This window comes from Tursiops truncatus, chromosome X, assembly GCF_011762595.2.
Source record: "Tursiops truncatus isolate mTurTru1 chromosome X, mTurTru1.mat.Y, whole genome shotgun sequence".
NCBI classification, from domain to species: Eukaryota; Metazoa; Chordata; class Mammalia; order Artiodactyla; family Delphinidae; genus Tursiops; species Tursiops truncatus.
In genome coordinates, this window is record NC_047055.1 from 19,687,111 (window position 1) to 19,706,922 (window position 19,812).

The window sequence follows — 19,812 nt, forward strand, 5'->3', positions numbered from 1 at the left end:
GCGGAGCACAGGCTCTAGGCACACTGGCTTCAGTAGTTGTGGCACGCAGTCTCAGTAGTTGTGGTGCACGGGCTTATTTGCTCCGTGGCATGTGGGATCTTCCCGGACCAGGGCTCAAGCCTGTGTCCCTTGCATTGGCAGGCGGATTCTTAACCACTGCACTGCCAGGGAAGTCCCATGGATCTTTATTCTTGATGAAAGAATGTGTAACTTCATGCTTGACGAAAATCTTGGCTGGGTATAGAATTCTAAATTGAAAATTATTTTTACTAAGACTTTTGAAATCATTATTCCAACTTTCTTCTCTCTCTCTCTCTCTCTCAGACTTTAGGATATTCTCTTTATTTCCAGCATTCTGAAATTTCATGATTTGTCCATCTACTGTAGGTTTTTTTCTTGATCATTGTGCTAGGTGCTGGTGGATCCTTTCCATCTAGAGATTTATGTCCTTTAGAACTGGGAATTTTTCTTGTATTTTTCCTTTGATTATATCCCCTTTTTTCTCTGTTCTTTTCTGGGCCGTTATTACGTGAGTTGTACCTTTGAAATTGATTTTATAACAAACTTGTCTTCTCTATTTAGTATATGTATACTTTTTGACTTTTAGTTCCACATACGGGCTGTTTACTCAATTTTGGCATTTTATTTTTCTTTACTGAATTTTGGCTATTTTATTTTTAATCTTTTTGCTTTGAGAATATTACTTTTTATAACATTCTTATCTCTTTAAAAATGCTAATTACAGTCTCTAATGTTTTCTCTTGTTCTCTGTATTATCTGTGCTTTCTTTAATATCTTTTGGTCCATTTTATTACTTTGGTCTTTCACATTGGAGATTTTAGTCATATTTCTGGGGCTTATTGGGTGTCTATCCATATTTAAGAATGAGGCACTAAAATGCTTCCTGGTAGCTCTGTGTGATTGGTCAGCACTTGTAGGCTGGTGGTATCCACAGTATGTTCTTTACTTAGTTTCTTCAGGTGAGAAATGCATAATCTGCTCTGGGATGGAATAAACCTCACTTAATTATCCTATTTTCGTTCCAGCATTTCATCCCTGCCTTGTCCTGTGCCTGGTATCCCTGAATCTGGTTCAGTTTTTCTAGCATATCTCCCACCTGTTGCTTCTTATTCTCAGTTTATCTCCCTTTTGTTAATACAGAAGTTTGTGGGGGGTTTTCAGATAATAGGTACAATCCTATCATGGATATAATCATATTCTAGTCATAAAACTGAAACTCACTTTGATTGGATTTGATTGTTCCTAACATTTATTAGCCACTGTAAATAACTACTGTCATCCATTATCTATCTAGCTAGATTAATTTTACTAGTTTAGATATTAGAGGTTGAGTTCCAAGTTTCATACTGCTGTTACCATTTACTGACAAATATCAGTTCAGTAATTGCTATCAGAGTATTAAAGTACATCTTAAATATCATACTATGTATTGCAAAAAAACGTATTTAAAAAATAAAATTTGATTCTCTCTTTTTGAAAAATTAGATAATTCCAAAATGGCAGAACTGTTCATGGAATGTGAAGAAGAAGATCTGGAACCATGGCAGAAGAAAGTAGAAGGAATTGAGGATGAAGATGATGATGAGCTGATCTTTGTTGGAGAGATACAAAGTTCAAAACCAGCCATTTCAAGTAAGCATTCACTTTTAGTGAAGCAAAGTTTTATAAGATGTTGCTTCTAATGGAAAACCTGGGGCTGTCTTATATGTCCTTGTTACTCTATAAGGAGCTGGAGGTGAGAGAGAGAGAGCATAGAGGTCAATAAGAATTTGTGAGAATCAGAGGGAGAATGTGGTTGGGGACTTGAATAAGGAGATGTGAGAGGTAAAAATATCATATGAGAGAAAAGGAAAATGTTAACTAAATTACCTAAAGGTTAAGATTACCTAACAACATTGTAGGCCTTTTGAGATTAGAAATCATAATTTTATTGGAGCCAAGTAGCCTATTTACTTGTTTATTTGTTAATTTTTCTTTTTTTCCCTTAAGCCCAAATGTACCCGGAAAAGGAAGTGTTGGAATGCTTTGCTTAAAATATCAGACTACTAAATAAGTTTGTGTTAGTCTCTGATGGAGTTTCTTACACCCAGGCAAGTGCCTCATCAGAGTCATCTTGATTCATGGCTACAAAAATTAAAAGGTGCTGGTCTGTGTACCAACATGGCCATTAGCTTCTGGCCACACCCATCTTTCAGCAACTCCTGATTACTGTATATTCATGAAGAATATACAGTGGCCTGATCTTCAGCTGCTATATTGGGATGATGCAGGCAGTCAGCACACTTAATCCTTAATCCACACTTTCTAGGAGAATATGTCCAGTACCTTTGTGGATTTCTGGTAGAGTAATTAGACTTGACATTGTTATAATGTTAAAGTGAAGATATTAATGATGTCCAATCAGAAATGTGTAAAATGCAGAGGAACAACATACTGAGTTTCAGTGGAGAATGAGGAAACAGATTCTTTCTCATTATACTTACTTTTATTAAGCTAGGAGAATTTACCAAAGAATGTAGTCAGCATACCAGTGTTTTCTTACTTACTATGGCAGTGCATAATAGTGTAGTTTAGAGAAAAGTTTGTAACTTTCTGAAAGCCTAGTTCTTACTTCTCTTGACTCTGAACTTAGAATAGCACTTCTATTCAGTTTTATAAAAGGTAGAATAATTTAATTTAGTTTAATTCTCGGTATCACTTCCTGTGGCAAATTGAGAGATGCTAAGTGGAGTGCAACTTCAAAGAAGTAGGCATGTTGGCATATTTGCTGCCGATAGAGGAACAGAATATTCTCTTAATGTTCCCTAGTCACTGTGATTATTTTTATACTGAAATATTGCCATATTTCAATATTATTCAAATCATCTTATTGAAAGCATGACAGTTCACATTGGATTTATATCAGTTATAGATGACTAGTACTCAACTAGAATAATGTGTATTAGTATTTTTTTTAATATCCGTTTTTTAAAATTAATTTATTTATTTTTGACTGCATTGGGTCTTCATTGCTGCGTGTGGGCTTTCTCTAGTTGCAGCAAGCAGGGGCTACTCTTCATTGCGGTGTACAGGCTTCTCATTGCAGTGGCTTCTCTTGTTGTGCAGCACGGGCTCTAGGTGTGCGGGCTTCAGTAGTTGTGGCACACAGACTCAGTAGTTGTGGCTCATGGGCTCTAGAGTGCAGGTTCCATAGTTGTGGCGCACGGGCTTAGTTGCTCCACGGCATGTGGGATCTTCCGGGACCAGGGCTCAAACCCTTATCCCCTGCATTGGCAGGCGGATTCTTAACCACTGCACCACCAAGAAAGTCCTGTATTAGTTTTAAGTGATTCTGTCAGAAAGAAAATTGACCCCAGTGAAATTTCTTTTCTAAATAACTCAGAATTTAAATGATTTTATTGATGTTTTATGTGTGAGCCATAAAATATTTTAGCATATGGAACATGAGCTAAATATTTAAAAAGAACCACTGTAAGAGGGGGGATAAAAACTTGTGTTTGATACACTGCAGTCACCAAAAAGTACTATAGGAATAGCTCTTTACTGGTTTGGGTAAATACTTACCTTGAATTTCTGAACAAAAACAATACCAGGTTGTTTGAATGAGCAGATTTTTCTCCTAGAAGACTTCTGTAGTGCTTAGTCAGAAACCCTACTTTTGTGTGACCCTTTATAAAATTATTTTATGAGATCTGGTTCTTTTCTACTAGGAGGGGAAAAAGGAAATTTTTTGATGTCTTATGGGATTTTTTGGTCTGCTTTGTATCTTCTCCTGATTAGCAGTTTTCTAAATTTTCATTTGATTTCTCAATAACCTAGAAGTTATGGGTTCACATGGGTATACGAGTGAGCAATATTAAACTGATACAGAAAGAAGGTCATGTCAGGCTCAAATTGACTTTTGGTGTAGTAGGTAGATATGAGATACTTTTGTAAACTCTAGATTCAATTTAGTCTGCAGTCTCTGATGGTATCCCTTTCAGAAGTCAAGAGTAACGGTACAGATAATCCATCAGCTTGCCCATAATGAAGCTTCCAGGCTTTTAGGGGTGTGAATGTGGCATGGAGATTGGGGAAGGGCTTGATTTCCAGTCACAATAACCCAGGTCTATATACAACCCTGTCACCATTAAGAGAAAAAAATATACTTCAACTATTGGTTATATATGGATATATTTTTGGAAAGTTTTTTCTATTATCTTAATATATATTTCATTCAAATAAAAATTTTTTAAATAAATATTTTTACAGATATTTTGAACAGAGGTACTCCCAGCTCATCTTCAAAGGAATTAAAGACAGTCAGTCAAGGTATAGTATTATTGTATTATTTTAATTTTAAAGTGAAATATTTTGACAAAATTGGTTGTGTAGAGAAATATTCAATATTTTTGTAATTTTAAAATACAGGTGTTACTGATGTTTTCAAGCCTACAAGTGAATTCTACAAACACCCGACATCAGATCCAGTGGCTGCCTTGCCTAGACTTCATCCTGAATCTAAATCTTCACATAGCTCTGATACTGTTCAGAGCATGTCTAAACCTGTAAGTGTTTCTAAAACTACAGAATTAGATCAGGGACACAGTGGATATTATAATACCCAGTCAGAATTGTGGACTATCATAGTTAGTCACCATCCCAGTAGAAACATAATCACTATCAGAAAATGTCACCATCTTCAAAGTGAGAGAGTGACATGGACATATATACACTACCAAACGTAAAATAGATAGCTAGTGGGAAGCAGCCACATAGCACAGGGAGATCAGCTCGGTGCTTTGTGACCACCTAGAGGGGTGGGATAGGGAGGGTGGGAGGGAGGGAGATGCAAGAGGGAAGAGATATGGGGACATATGTATATGTATAACTGATTCACTTTGTTATAAAGCAGAAACTGGCACACCATTGTAAAGCAATTATACTCTAATAAAGATGTTAAAAAAAAAAGGAGCAAGGGAAAGTGGAAGGGCTATTACAAACAAGGAGTCTGTGATTGGGAGAATGGGATTAACACATATATACCATTTTTTTAACATCTTTATTAGAGTATAAAAAAAGAAAATGTCACCATCTTTATGATGGCTTAGCCAATACCCAAAATAATAGCTGCAGGAACTAACTATCCAACCTGTCAATAAATCAGGTAATATGCTTAAATTAAATAGGTGTAATATTGAAAACTATGCTATCGAAAGGTGAGTAAAAAAGTATAATCAGTAATGAAAATTGCATAATGGCAAAATTCTTAAGACAGTAAACTGAACCAGGCATTCTTTTTTTTTTTTTTTTTGCGGTACACGGGCCTCTCACTGTTGTGGCCTTTCCCGTTGTGGGGTACAGGCTCTGGACGCGCAGGCTCAGCGGCCATGGCTCACGGGCCCAGCCGCTCCGCGGCACGTGGGATCTTCCCGGACCGGGGCATGAACCCGTGTCCCCTGCATCGGCAAGCGGATTCTCAACCACTGCGCCACCAGGGAAGCCCTTAAACCAGGCATTCTTAATTGGGAAGATTTTTCCAAGGTTATTATTGCTGTTTATTTTGAAAACATACTTTCATAGTTTAGTTTTTAAAACTTTTAACAGAAATAATATATAATGGTAATATTTAACATTTGTTAGTCTGTCAACATGGGTAAGTCTTAGTTCTAGATGCTATATATAAATTAATCTCTTTTAATTCTTATGACTTTCTTATGAGGTAAGCGCAGTTATTTCCCCCATTTTATAGTTGAGGAAACTGAGGCTCAGAGAGTCTAAATGATTCACTCAAGGCCACACAGCTGGTAATGATGGATCTGGGATTTCAATCCAGGTTAGCCCAGAGTTTTTAAAATATGCACATACACACATCATACATACATTTAAGTATGTGCTTTTAAAAATAGAAGCATTGCCTTGGAGCAGTGGTGTATTTCACAGACCATTGGGGTTCCCTGAGACTCTCAGTAGTCTGTGAGGTCAAAACCATTGTCATACTAACACTAAGACATTTGCCCTTTTCACTCTGTTAACATTTGCACTAGTGGTACAAAGGCAATGGAGGGTGAAACTGCTGGTGCCTTAATATGAGTCAAGGCAGTGCCACCCAACCCTACTAGTAGTTTTTGTATCGGTGGCCACCAAGCACTCACAGTAGAAAAATTTCACTTTCACTTAAGAATATTCTTGAGGAAATAATAAATTGTTTCTAATTTTATTAACTTTCAACCCTTGAATACACTTCTTTTTAAATATTCTGTGTGACGAAATGGGTAGTATGCATCATAAAGCATTTCTCTATCTGCAGTATAGAGTTTTTCTTGAGGAAAAGCACTTGTGAGATTGAATTGCAAGCTGAACTAGCTGTTTTTTTTTAAATAGAATGCCATTCTTACTTGATGACTGATAAAGCACCATGGAGTAATTATTTATTGCTGCTTAACAATAGTACCACAAACTTAGAAGCTTAAAGCAATATATACTTACTATTTCATGGTTTCTATGAGTCTGGAGTCAGGGTATGGCTTAACTGGGTCCTCTGCTGGGCCAGGCTGCAATCAAGGTGTCAGGCAGAGCTGCAGTATCAGTTAATACTGCTCCCAAGCTCACATTGTTGTTGGCAGTATCCAGTTCTTTGTGGGTTGTCAGACTGAAGGTGTCAGTTCTTGTTGCTGTCAGCTGGAGACCGTCCTCAGTTCCTTGCTGTGTAGGCCTTCCTAACATGACTTGCTTGCTTCCTCAAAGCCAGCAAGGGAAAGATGGCCTATGTAACATAATCATGTACATCCCGTCACTTTTGCCATATTCTCTTGGTTAGAAGCAATCACAGGTCCCGCCCACACTCAAGGGGAGATTATACAAGTCTTAATATCAGGAGGAAGTTATGGGGGCCACCTTTAGAGTCTATCTGCCACACACAGTTTTTCAGTACTCAGAAATATACAAAGCATGCCTATCATGGAAGAAAACTGATACTATTCTTGCCAATGATAAAATTTGAGCTTTCCAGCAAAAAATTCAATTTTGGAAAACCTATATCTGTATTCCGAGATTATTATCAATCATAGCCCTGGACTAATGGTCCAAGAAACCTGGATTGAAAATGAGACTTGAATGCTGATTCTGTCTTTGTTCCTAAGTAGAGCATTTTCACAACCTCTGTGGGCCTCACTTTCTTCATTTCTAAAATGACAACCTTTACCCAGACCGCTGGCTCTCAAACTTGGATTCTCTAAGTATCCACAGGCTGTTCTTAATGTTTTTATAAACTTAATAGGTGCACCTGATAATTGCAGGCTACAAGAAATGCAAAAATTATTTGATTTTAGCTGGAATCAGATTAACTCAGTGGTTTCCTCATACTGTAATAAGCTGTCTGGCATTTAGGAAAAACAAACCAGGGAATTCCCTGGCAGTCCAGTGGTTAGGACTCGGCGCTTTCACTGCAGTGGGCCTGGGTTCAATCCCTGGTCGGGGAACTAAGATCCCACAAGCCATGTGGTGAGGCCAAAAAAAAGGGGGGAAAAAAGGAAAAACAATAAAGGAAACATCATTATTTAAATACAGATAGATGAAAATCATTTCTATGTTGGACCCAGGGAAGAAGAATAATAAGGAGGAGGGATATCTTTCGTGTTAGAAAAGTTAGAAACTAGAGCTCATCCAAACTCAGAATTTTTTGTTTCTGTGGGCATGGTTGTTTCATCAAAGTTACTCAATCAGGTTCCCAATCCTAGAGAGTTTTTTAAAAATAGAGATTTTTGTCAGTTGGTCTTGGGTGAGACCTGGGCATAATAGATTAAAACAGAAAAATCTCCAGGTGATTCTGTTATGCAGCCACAGTTGAGGATGACATATATTCTCAAATGAATTGAGAATCCTATGTTAGGGAATTTTCTCTGAAATTCTTAAACTTTTTCATTCTCTTTAACCTCAATAACTCTTTTCAGCAGGCAGGGACATAATTATTATTATCCATTTTAAAGTAAGTCTGATATAGCTTAAGGCACAGGCTTCGCAATAAGGCCGACCTTTGTTCTAATTCCAGCTTCATCATCAGTAACAAGCTGGGTTGTACTGGGAACCTTACTTAACCATACTTAACTTTAGCTTACCTGTTTATAAAATGGGAGATCGTATTAGGTCTTCATTAGTACTGCTGTGACAACTTCTTAACAGAATACATGTAGTACAGATCTTCTTTGACTTCTTTGATGGGGTTACATCCTGATAAACACATCGTAAGTTGAAAATATCCTGAGTTAAAAATGCATTTGGGGGCTTCCCTGGTGGCGCAGTGGTTGAGAGTCCGCCTGCCGATGCAGGGGACGTGGGTTCGTGCCCCGGTCCGGGAAGATCCCACATGCCGCAGAGCGGCTGGGCCCGTGAGCCACGGCTGTTGAGCCTGCGCATCTGGAGCCTGTGCTCTGCAACCAGAGAGGCCACAACAGTGAGAGGCCCACATACCGCAAAAAAAAAAAAAAATGCATTTAATACACTTAACCTACCAAGCATCATAACTTAGCCTAGCCTATGTTAAACATGCTCAGAACACTTACATTAGCCTGTAGTTGGGCAAAATCATCTAATACAAAGCCTATGTTATAATAACATGTTGAATATCTCATGTAATTTATTGAATACTGTACTGAAAGTGAAAAACAGAATGGTTGTAAGTATATTGATTGCTTACCCTCGTGATCACGTGGCTGACTGGGAGCTGTGGCTTGCTGCCACTGCCCAGTATCAAACCACATATCACTAGCCTGAGAAAAGATCAAAATTCGAAGTATGGTTTCTGCCGAATGCGTATCGCTTTCACAACATCGTAATATGGAAAATCGTAAGTTGAACCATCGAAAGTCTGGGACCATGTGTACTGTGAAAGAGGCAAGTACATTTTAAACAGACAATAATTGGTGGCTACTATTTCAGTTGCAAAGGAATAACTTGAATCTCATAAGTGACTTACCCAAGGTTCCATAGTTAAATAAATGGACAAGTCTTCCGAATCCTAGTCTATCACCTTTTGTACCTTACCATTGTATTTGGTATCTTTCTGAACTACTTTATGAGATATTAAAAAATCCCAATTGGAGAATTATTTTAACAAGTTATTTGTTTAATAATATATCTGCTTTCTGAAACGGTGGTACTTAATTGACCAGAGTTATCACCTAGGAAAGGATTTAAAGTAAAGTGTTAAGTTTGTTTGGAGGAACTTCTGTTAAAGAACTATTTTGGGAATTGCTAGTAAATATTTTCCATTTTTAAGTGCAAATATTTACCTTGTAGTTAGATTGTGCTTGGTTACAATTAAGTCATATAGCTATTATTGATTTTATATAATACATGGTAAAGCTCAAATGCAGAAATCTGCCTGTTATGCCTCAAATTCTAGGAATAGAATGGTTTGTGTCACTTCAATATCTGTCTCCATAACAAGTCTCTGTCAACAGAAAACTTGGTAGCAAAGTAAAATTCTTAATACATGATTGTCTCTCTCAACTTGTAAGCACAAAACACGCAAGCAGGATCCTTATATTCCCATGATAAAGGTAATATGTATGGGGTTTGGTGCAGAGCGGGACAGGGGTTGAAAAGAAAAGGAAGAGAATTTTGTTTTCTGCAGATGGTTAGTGTGGTATATAGAGTACATCAATCAGGACTATATTTTATACACAGGTGTCTGGTCCTCTTTTTTCCACTGAACTTTATATTAGAAACATTTCTTTGTCATTGGCTGTTTCTGAAAAAATGTTGCATGATAGTCTATTATTTAATTTATTTAACCGTTCCACCATTGTTGGACATACAGGTTTTTAATTTTTGCTATTATAAATAATTCTCCATTAAATATTTTCATTTCCTTAGCATAAAGTCTTGGAAATGGACTATTTAGAATAATTGGATCAAAGGATATGAACTTTTTAAAGCCCTTGATAGATACTCCCAAAATTTTCTTGCAGAAAAGTTGTACCAAAATATAACCTCTACTTTGCTAGTAATATTATCATTATTTTTAAATGTTAACTGTTTATTTAAAACTAACTTTAGATTTTCAGAAAAATTACAAAAATAATCCAGAGAGTTCTCATGTACCCTTTACCTAGTAGATGCTGATTTTGACAGCAAGTAATAAATATCTTTGTGTTTTATAACTTATTAGTAATTGAATCATTAAGGTTATCTTTATATATTGACATACAGTTAAATTTACCTGTATAAAACTTTGTAAAACAAAATAATTATAACTTATTACAGGATTTTATAAAGACTTCATCACAAGATGAATCGGATGATTCTTCAGATCTGGTGTTAGACTTGACCCAGGATTCAACACCACTACGCAAACATGGAACAACAGTTTATATAGGTTTGGTTTGGCAGTTTTTATAAATATAATAAAAAGAGACTTGATGAATATATATATACGATGGAGCTATGTTTTTCATATATTGTAAAATGGAAGCTAATCATTCCTGAATGTCTTTCTTGGGTGATTTTATATAAAATCGTATTTAATGATAGAATATTTTATTTCTTTTTATTAAGTTGACTAACATATTCTTTGAGCTCATTCTCACTTGGAGCCAGCCATGCACTGAAAAATCTTAATATAATTTCTGTGAGTCAGGGAAGTCCCCTGATACCCTAATACTATGGTTTAAAAAAAAAGTATTAATTACTTGGTAATTAGTATGAGAAAAAATGCATGGTTATAGTTGATTTCTTAATAGGCTAGAGTCTTTCTATCAAAATTAATGTTGTAGATGTGATAAATATGGTTATAGGGTAGTAGTATAAAATGGCAATACTAAAGAAATAAGTGATTTGCACATAGTAACTACTCAGTAAATATCCATTGAAGGAATAATGAAAATTTCCAGTTAAAGAAGAATTATAGTTCTTTGATTGTATACCATAACAAAGTTCTTCATTAACCTGAAATAGTATGCCATGAAGTTTTATCTAGTTGAAAAATTCCCTGTTATCAAAGCAATTATTGTTTCTATGTTAGCAAATTTGATGTATTTCACTAACTGGAGAAAGGTACACAAAAATTTTTGTGAATATTTAAATTGTTTACTCACAAATTAGTATATATTTACAAAACCAAAATAGAAAGAAATTTATAGTAATATGTGCGCCAAAAACATTTTCCCTTGATAATATTTGGTTTGATAATCACTTATCTAGGTGCCACTTATCTAGTGAGTAAAATAACCAAGAACCAAAATAAATAAGATGAAATAGATGTCTGAAGTCTGATTTTATAATGCACACAGTCTTTATTCATAGAAAAAATCTGTGAATTCTTGAAGCTTCCACTCTCCCTCTCTCTCTAAGTTGTTATACTGCAAAGAGTGGAACTTTGCCCTAATGGTAAATAGGTTTATAGTTGATTAGGAAGATATAGGCTTGAGCCTCTATTCTAAATATTTTTGTAGCCTTTATTAAATCACCTAACCTCTTTACACCTCAATTTTCTCATATTATTAAAATAGATATTTTTATTTTTCTCACATAATGCATTCATTTTCTAGACCTGAAATCAGCCATTTAGCTATATAATTTTGATTCTTGCTCTGTTTATCTCAGGGCTTTTTTGAGGCTCAAATGAGATAAGTGAGAAGTGAAAAATTCATTAAAGCATTGAAAGACTTGACAATAAACATTGTTAGCATGATAATTATGAATAGTAATATGGACTATATATTCAGAAGCATGATTAATGGACTCCTGTCTAGGATGATCATAGGATATTGGAGATGGCTGGATTTGAACTTGATTTTAAAGAAGGAGAATGGGATTTTTATTGGCACTGTTGAGGATAGCGAACAGCACAAGCCAAAGGCAACACAGATAAATAAGTTGAAGAATCAGAATTTAAAACTGTTGAGCTCAGAGTGATTTTATTTAACTTGGAGATTTATGCATGCTTTAAAAATTATATATAAAACAGCCTATTAGATAACTAGTTGCCTAGTCCAAAATACCAGCACTCATTGGTTGTTCAGTGAACCTAAGCAACTGAGAAGAATGTTAGTGTGATTACACAGAAATCAGTCCTAAGTGTCTGCAATATAGCTGTCAGTAATCATGTGCTTGAAGATGGAAAAAAATCATTTCTGTGTTATCTCAAAGAATGAAACGCAGATTTGACAGAGGAGCCCACTGGTGTAATACTCTTATTTTCCTGGCATATACCTATTCTGCTTCTCCTATTAGTATACAGTTGGGAGCATTAAAACATGTGCAGTTTTAGAATCTTTATCACAAAGTACAATTGTGTGTTATTTTCAAAAGGGACTTTTTCTGGGTCTGGTTATAGCCTAAATAGCCCCACTTCTCTTGCAAATACCCTGAATTGCATAATTCTTTAGCCTTTAAGTGATGGTTTTCAAACTCAAAACTATTTTCAGCAATGAAATCTCTATTCAAACAGAATTTTATGTAAAAGTCTCATTTTTTTTTTAAAGTAAAATGAGAATTTCTCTGTCTGACATGCCCACTGAATTCCCTAAAACAGAACCAGTAGGCTCAGGGGAACATAGTTTGAAAGCCATCATACTAACTCCAAACCTTTTCATATGAATAAGTGAGGTATTGTCATTCAAGATATTTAAGATTAGTTGTTTCTACTTTGCATGTAGGAATTAAATAGATAATTTAAACTACCCATCAGGTTGTTAAGTGGGAAAAGAACCAACTTGGTTTTCCATTAGATATCTTAGGACTTTTTTTCAAGTATCTTAAGGAGTTTCTCTAAGTTTTTAGATTAGAATATAAATTGTTTTTGTTTACAAGCTCAAATGCATTGAAGCATCTGAAGAGAAATTCATTTTTTGGAACTGAGCTTTTAGAGTATTCTCTCTTCTGCCTTTTTTTGGTGGGGGGGTGGCTTGGGTTTTTTTGGTCCAACTTCTTTCATGATACCTATTTATATATTAATTTGAAAGCATCTTTAGAATTTTTTTGCATAAAAAGTTTATTTCATGAATTGTTCAAACTGTGTTGTCCATAATGGTTATTTGTGCGGTTTCTTTCTACCTATTGATCATATAAATTTTGGTCATTCTTTATTGTCAGTTGTATGATATGGTAATTCAATTATATTACCTTTATCTCCAAAGTATTCTTACTGAATTTTAAATGTAAGGCCATTTTAGTAGCATTTGTAAACAATATTCTATACTAAAGCAATTTCAAATATCTTTCCCACTATTTTAATCATTGTAGATCTAGAAGAGTCTCCGCCTATAATAATGGAATATTGTTCTCTTTCTCAACAAAACGTTGTTAGTCCAAAAAAGCCAAAGATCACCGAAGGAGTTTCTGACATAAGTCCTTGTGCTTCATTGTCTTTAATGAACACTCCTTCAGTGACATCCTCCCCTGTCTTGCTATCGAAAGGTAAATATGAATCTGGTGTATAAAAAAGAAATGGTATTATTTATACATAAATTTCAGAAATTGTGATGAAGTTTAAAACTGTTATTACTGGTTGGGTTTAAGGTTAAAAAAGGAGAATTTGACTCATAAAACTCCTTAATTTATTTTAGGTACAAATACCTCACCAACTCTCCATAAAACTGCAACACCTCTTGTAAGATCTTGTCCAAAGTGCAATGTTCAGTTCAATCTTTTGGATCCTTTGAAATTTCACATGAAGGTAAAACTTTTTCAAAATTTGATTTTTAAAAATATTCACAAATCTCTGAAAATATTAATATTAAAATATTAAGGATTGATATATAGTAAATGCTAGTTTATCCAGATATTTAGATAAGAAATCTTCTCATTGGTATTTTCATATAACTTAAGTAAAAATTGATACTCATAATGATTAACTTTATAAGAGATTTTAAAATCCTTCCCAATCATTAAATTATTAAAATTAAGTTTACAAACACTACATATTATATTTTAATTTTTAATGAAATAATATATTAATCAGGATATTTTATTGACTAGGTCATGCCATTCTTCAAACTTCTTGTAAAGCAGGCATTTTATTAGGTGCTTAATCTTTCATGTAACTTAATTTCTTTTTTTATGTTATTTTTTGTCCATGGTGATATATGCATGTCACATTACTCAATGAAAATCTTAGCCTTGCATTTTAATTTTTAGCACTTAGACATAAACTCCTAATGGTGGAGCATTTCATATGAAATGATAGTTTTAACTCAATCCAGAATATAGTATGTGTAGTTGTTATAAATTAATTCTAGATTTATATTGGTGTAAGAAGCTCTTGTAATTAGGTTTTAGGTAATTTTCAAAGTACTAATGAAAATATTTTAAAATATTTTAGTAGATACTACAGTGTCCTTTGTGTCTGTGGAAAGATAGTCCATATTCTTTTTGTATGCCTAGTATAAATGGCAGGAAGGGGGGAAGGAGGCAAGAAAAAAGGTAGTGTAGGATATATGCAGAAAAGAAGGGATGAGAAGAATACAAGGTAAAGAAAACTATTTAGTAAAAGTTATTGCTCACTATTTCAAAGATTGGCAATTTTTTCATTGAAATTCAGCATTTTACAAAAAAATGTAGAAAGAAAAGGAGCATCCTGGAATTCCAATTACAGTCTCTTTATTCTTGGGCAAAACTGTATTTGATCTATCACTATTTCCGTCTCCCTGAGTGTGACTTCTGTTAACTGGACTTTGGGCTTTGGTTTTAAAAGTAAGAAGTAACTTCTACAATGCTTTCAGGTTTCCTATTTATGTAATATTGTGTAGAGATACACAATCAAGTGATGTTTTTATGTTTTGCATCATAGATAGAGAAAAGAAAGGAATGAGTTTGTTAGTTATCTTTAGTTTATTTAATTTTGGGGTAATTATAGTCACATGATTCAAAAAGTATAAGAAGGAATACAGTGAAAAAATCTCACCCCGACTCCTGTTTGCCTAGTTTTCAATACAACTCACAAAGGAATCATTTTTTATTAACTTGTTTTGTATCCTCTTTGATTTTCTTCCTGCGTATACCAGCACACATGAATGTTCTTATTTTCCATCTATTAATATACACAAATCATAGCATGTTATATATACTTCTGCACCTGGAGAAAGTGACAGACTTTTTCTAAAATGTAGCTTTTATTTATTCTTTGTGATTAAAACTATGTGAGACTGTCTTTCCACATGAGCTGGCCCTAGTTATAAACACAGAATCATTTTTTGGTGTCTAATTTTTTAAAGAAATATAAATAAGGCTTATATATTTTTTTCTCTTTCAGCGTTGTTGTCCAGACATGGTAAATGCATTTTTGGGAATGATTAAAGTGGAACTTTCCAGTACTGAAGATAAAAATGAGACTGGTGCAGAGAAAGGAAAATTGATTATGTTAGTTAGTGACTTTTACTATGGAAGACATGAAGGAGCTGTTGATGAGGAAGAGAAGACTTATACAACATTTAAATGCTTCAGTTGCTTGAAAGTTCTTAAAAATAATCTTAGGTATGTAAATACTTATTTCTATTTGAAAATTGGGATGCTACAGATGTAAATATTGTATTTCTTTTTCTGTGCCATCCTAGATAAGCAATTTTAACTTTCTACTAAGAATAAAGGCAGATTTTCATGTTGAAAAGCTTTTATCTTTTCTTGTATTTTTAGGAGTTTGACACTTGGATCCACTTTAGTTGTATTTCTTTCAGATAGCTTAAGAAAGGACAAAATTTATTTTAAGCTAGGGGAAAATCGTTCTTTTCTCTGTATTTATCATTGAACTAGGAATTTCCGTGAGATATTTTTATTAAAATTTTAACTGCTTCTGAATCTTATTTTTCCTATCACAAGAAGAACCACTTTATCCAATTCTACCTCCTCCATGTTTGTTTTATTTAATGTTCTCTTTTACAGTTCATATTTATAATTTTAGTACATTTTCCTTACAGAAGAAGTGATTTTTTTGGATCATCTAGAGAAGTACCAGTTCTTTTTTTTTTAATTTATTATTTATTTTTGGCTGTGTTGGGTTTTTGTTGCTGCACGCGGGCTTTCTCTAGTTGCGGCGAGCAGGGTCTACTCTTCGTTGCGGTGCACGGGCTTCTCATTGCGGTGGCTTCTCTTGTTGCAGAGCACTGGCTCTAGGCACGCGGGCTTCAGTGGTTGTGGCACGTGGGCTCTGTAGTTGTGGCTCGCGGGCTCTAGAGCGCAGGCTCAGTAGTTGGGGCACACGGGCTTAGTTGCTCTGTGGCATATGGGATCTTCCTGGACCAGGGCTCGAACCCGTGTCCCCTGCATTGACAGGCAGATTCTTAACCACTGCGCCACCAGGGAAGCCCAGAAGTACCAGTTCTGTGCAACATGTCTGCTTTGATTTTATAATTTAACAGATTTTCAAAGTAGAGATTCAATTCTCAATGGAATTCTGAGGAGTTATACATGTATGCTTCAAATTTTAGGAGCTTATACTTTGCAGTCTTTGAGTTATATGGCATATTACATATCTATCATCCTAAGTGAAATATAACAAGAACAAAGTAACGGGATATATTGATTGGTATTTTTTAATTGGCTATATAGCCTGACATTGCTTTTCCAATATTTTATTATAAAAAATTTCAAATAGTCAGCAAAGTTGAGAAAATTTTACAGTGAACATCTCTATATATTTACCACCTCAATTCCAGCATTAATATTTTACTCTACTTGCATTACTACATATCTATTTATCCATAGATCCATCTGAGTTTTTTATACTTTCCAGAGTAAATTGCAGACATCAATGCACTTCCCTTAGGTCAGATACATATATGCATATGTATGTCTGTACCTATATTGTGACACATAACACGCTTATAAACTTTTAAAAATATTTACCCTTGAAAACCATCATTTATAACTAGCATTCTTAAACATTCTATAGGTAGGTCATTTCTAAGCTCAGCATTTATTTTTCCTGGTGAATTCTTGGGTCCAAAATGAAGTACATAGAAAAACACTGAAATACTCTGTAATATAAGCCTAAAACACTTGTGAATGCTACATTTATGGTAGCGTTTTATAGTTTTCAAAGACCTTTCACTTATATTATTCATATGAGTTTTCACACTTCATTACCTCCTTTTATCAAGCCCTACCAGCCATCAATTGCTAATGGTCCCAGTAGCTTAACAGAAGAGAAATTGTTATTTGCTATGTAACACTGAAACAATGTTACGATAAAACTCTGTGACTCAGGACTTCCCTGGTGGCGCAGTGGTTGAGAGTCCGTCTGCCGATGCAGGGGACACAGGTTCGTGCCCCGGTCCAGGAGGATCCCACATGCCGCGGAGCGGCTGGGCCCGTGAGCCACGGCCGTTGAGCCTGTGCATCCGGAGCCTGTGCTCCACAACGGGAGAGGCCACAACAGTGTGAGGCCCGCGTACCGCAAAAAAAAACACAAAAAACTCTGTGACTCATAAAAACAGAGTAGAACAGTGGTTACCAGGGATGGGGGAATTGGGGATATGTTATTTAGGGGCACAAACTTGGAACTTTTTATAGATAAATAAGTCCTGGAGATCTAATGCACAGCATAATGGTTATAGACAACAATACTGTGTTATAAACTTCGAAGTTGCTAAGAGACTAGATCTTAATTATTCCTACCATAAAAAAAGAAATTATAATTATCTGATGTGATAAAGGTGGTGGTTTTAAGGGATGGTAGACCCTAATAGCTCAAGATTTCTCCTCTCAGCCCTGTCAACATATTGTAGTATATTTTTTCCTACATCGAGTGTCACCAAAACCAGTTAGGGTTATTTTATTCTGAGAATAGCCTTGTGAGGGGTTTCCTTTTTTCCACATCTCCATCTACTGGTTTAAGAGGTGTGAGCTGCTGATGGGGGCAGGGTAATAACTGAGAGATAGGTAGTTAACAGATTATTTTATACAAATACATTTTACTAAAGTTGTGAGCTGAAAGGTTAATGGCTCATGACCTTTATATGTAAATATTTAGGCAAGACTAGGATTTTTAAATAGATTTTAATAGAGATGATATTAAAATGAAAGGGGGAAAAAGATATTTCAAAGTGTACCATAAGCAGCTCTAAAGATAAGTGGTGTTTTGGAGGTGTGAAGAGATAAATGTTAAAACCTCTGTAATAAGTGCTGCCTAGGTTGCTGACATTATTACTTCATTTCAAGATTATTTCCTTTAGGGACTCATAGTGACTAGCTATTAATATTTGACCCAGACTTGAGATTGTAATTTTGATTAAATAACTTTACTTTGAAATTCAGTAAAACATTTCAGTAAGCCGTTTGAAATAGATATGCCTGTTTATATTGTACTCTCTGCCATTAAAGGTCATAGTTCCTTCTCATAAGAAGCCTTTTAGGGAATCTGACATAGCAGAATGTAGAACTGAAAAATGGACTGTGCTACAAAGGGCACAGTCTGTGAGTTAAAATGAACTGTTTGTGCTAACGGTAAACCTGTATCATTAAATAAAAGATTCTTGTAATTATAGGTATTAAAATTGCTATTACATGCATGTAGAAACCAAGACACAAATAAAAATACTAACAATTTGTCTTTTAAGCAGCTGAAAGCTATTGTATATCACAAGGCCGTCAAAAGATTTCTCTCATGATTCTGTAGCTGCTCTTGGTGGTAGAGTTTCCTTTAAGTATTTTATTTTAAAATGTAAATAGTATTTCATGTATGGAAAAGAAGCCTGCTGTTTTTCTTTACAAAAAAATTTTAATCTGAAATAATGGTGAGGAAGCAAATTAGCAGTATTTCGTATTAACTATATTAATGGATTATTTTAAAACAAAGATGCAAAGAAGAATGTTCACTGATGCACTTAATGAAAGTGATCATTTGAATTGCACACTTTTCCAGAGGACTATATGGCTTTAGAGGTGTTACTTTGAGTAATACAACTGCATTTTTAACATTTAGGTTCAAGTACTTATTTGTGAGATTTGTCTTTGGTTATAAATTTAAGTATTTGAACCTGTTCACAATCATTTATAGGTTTATGAACCACATGAAACATCATTTGGAACTTGAGAAGCAGAACACTGAGAGCTGGGAAAACCACACCACCTGCCAGCACTGCTACCGTCAGTATCCCACACCATTCCAGCTGCAGTGTCACATTGAGAGCACACACACTCCCCATGAGTTTTCTAGTAAGTCACAATTTTATTAAAATCCTGAACATTAATGATTTTGATTATCTAACCTATGAGGAATCCTTAAGAATTCTGATGGAAAAATAAGAATAAGAAATAGATTTTGTAATTTGGGGGCAAAGTTGAAAGCATATTTTAACTTGTATAAACTTTTCAATAAAATTACTTACTAAAATTGAAGTCCCTCTTGTAAATTGAAACTTCCTTGGCATAACTTACGCATTGTATGTAGGAAGTAAATTACAAAACTCAGATTCCCTGGTTTGCAAATATAAAATTAATGGTCTTCATTTACACTCTAATAAGAAAAGTAACTGCAGTGATAGTTAAAATCACAGAGTCTGGAGTTAGCTTGGATTCAAATCCCAGCTCTGCCTCTTAATACAGCTGTGAGATGTCAGTCAACTTAATTAATCTTTCTGTGCCTCAGGTTCCTCATCTGAAAAAATGGGGATAAAAATTAACAGTACAGCTCTCAGTGATGGTATGAGAATGAAACAAGCTAATACTAAGTAAAGTCCTTAGAACAGCGTTACAAAGTTAACCACACTAGAATTGTTGGAACCACCATCACCACTATTATTATTATTACTTGTTGCTGCTGTTGTTATGGATGTGCAAACTGAATCTTTGATTTATACATCCTTAAAATGATGT

General features: G+C 34.8%; 1 protein-coding gene across 1 annotated transcript in view; it reads left to right on the forward strand.

Moving 5' to 3' along the window:
- ZNF280C (zinc finger protein 280C) overlaps positions 1 to 19,812 on the forward strand; it is a 54,502-nt gene that overhangs the window by 12,115 nt on the left and 22,575 nt on the right. Inside the window, exons 4-11 of the mRNA XM_019949367.3 lie at positions 1,507 to 1,653; positions 4,273 to 4,332; positions 4,432 to 4,568; positions 10,267 to 10,378; positions 13,246 to 13,419; positions 13,569 to 13,678; positions 15,254 to 15,474; positions 18,995 to 19,152. Coding sequence (XP_019804926.1) covers positions 1,507 to 1,653; positions 4,273 to 4,332; positions 4,432 to 4,568; positions 10,267 to 10,378; positions 13,246 to 13,419; positions 13,569 to 13,678; positions 15,254 to 15,474; positions 18,995 to 19,152 — 1,119 coding nt within the window. The remainder of the gene's footprint in view (positions 1 to 1,506; positions 1,654 to 4,272; positions 4,333 to 4,431; positions 4,569 to 10,266; positions 10,379 to 13,245; positions 13,420 to 13,568; positions 13,679 to 15,253; positions 15,475 to 18,994; positions 19,153 to 19,812) is intronic.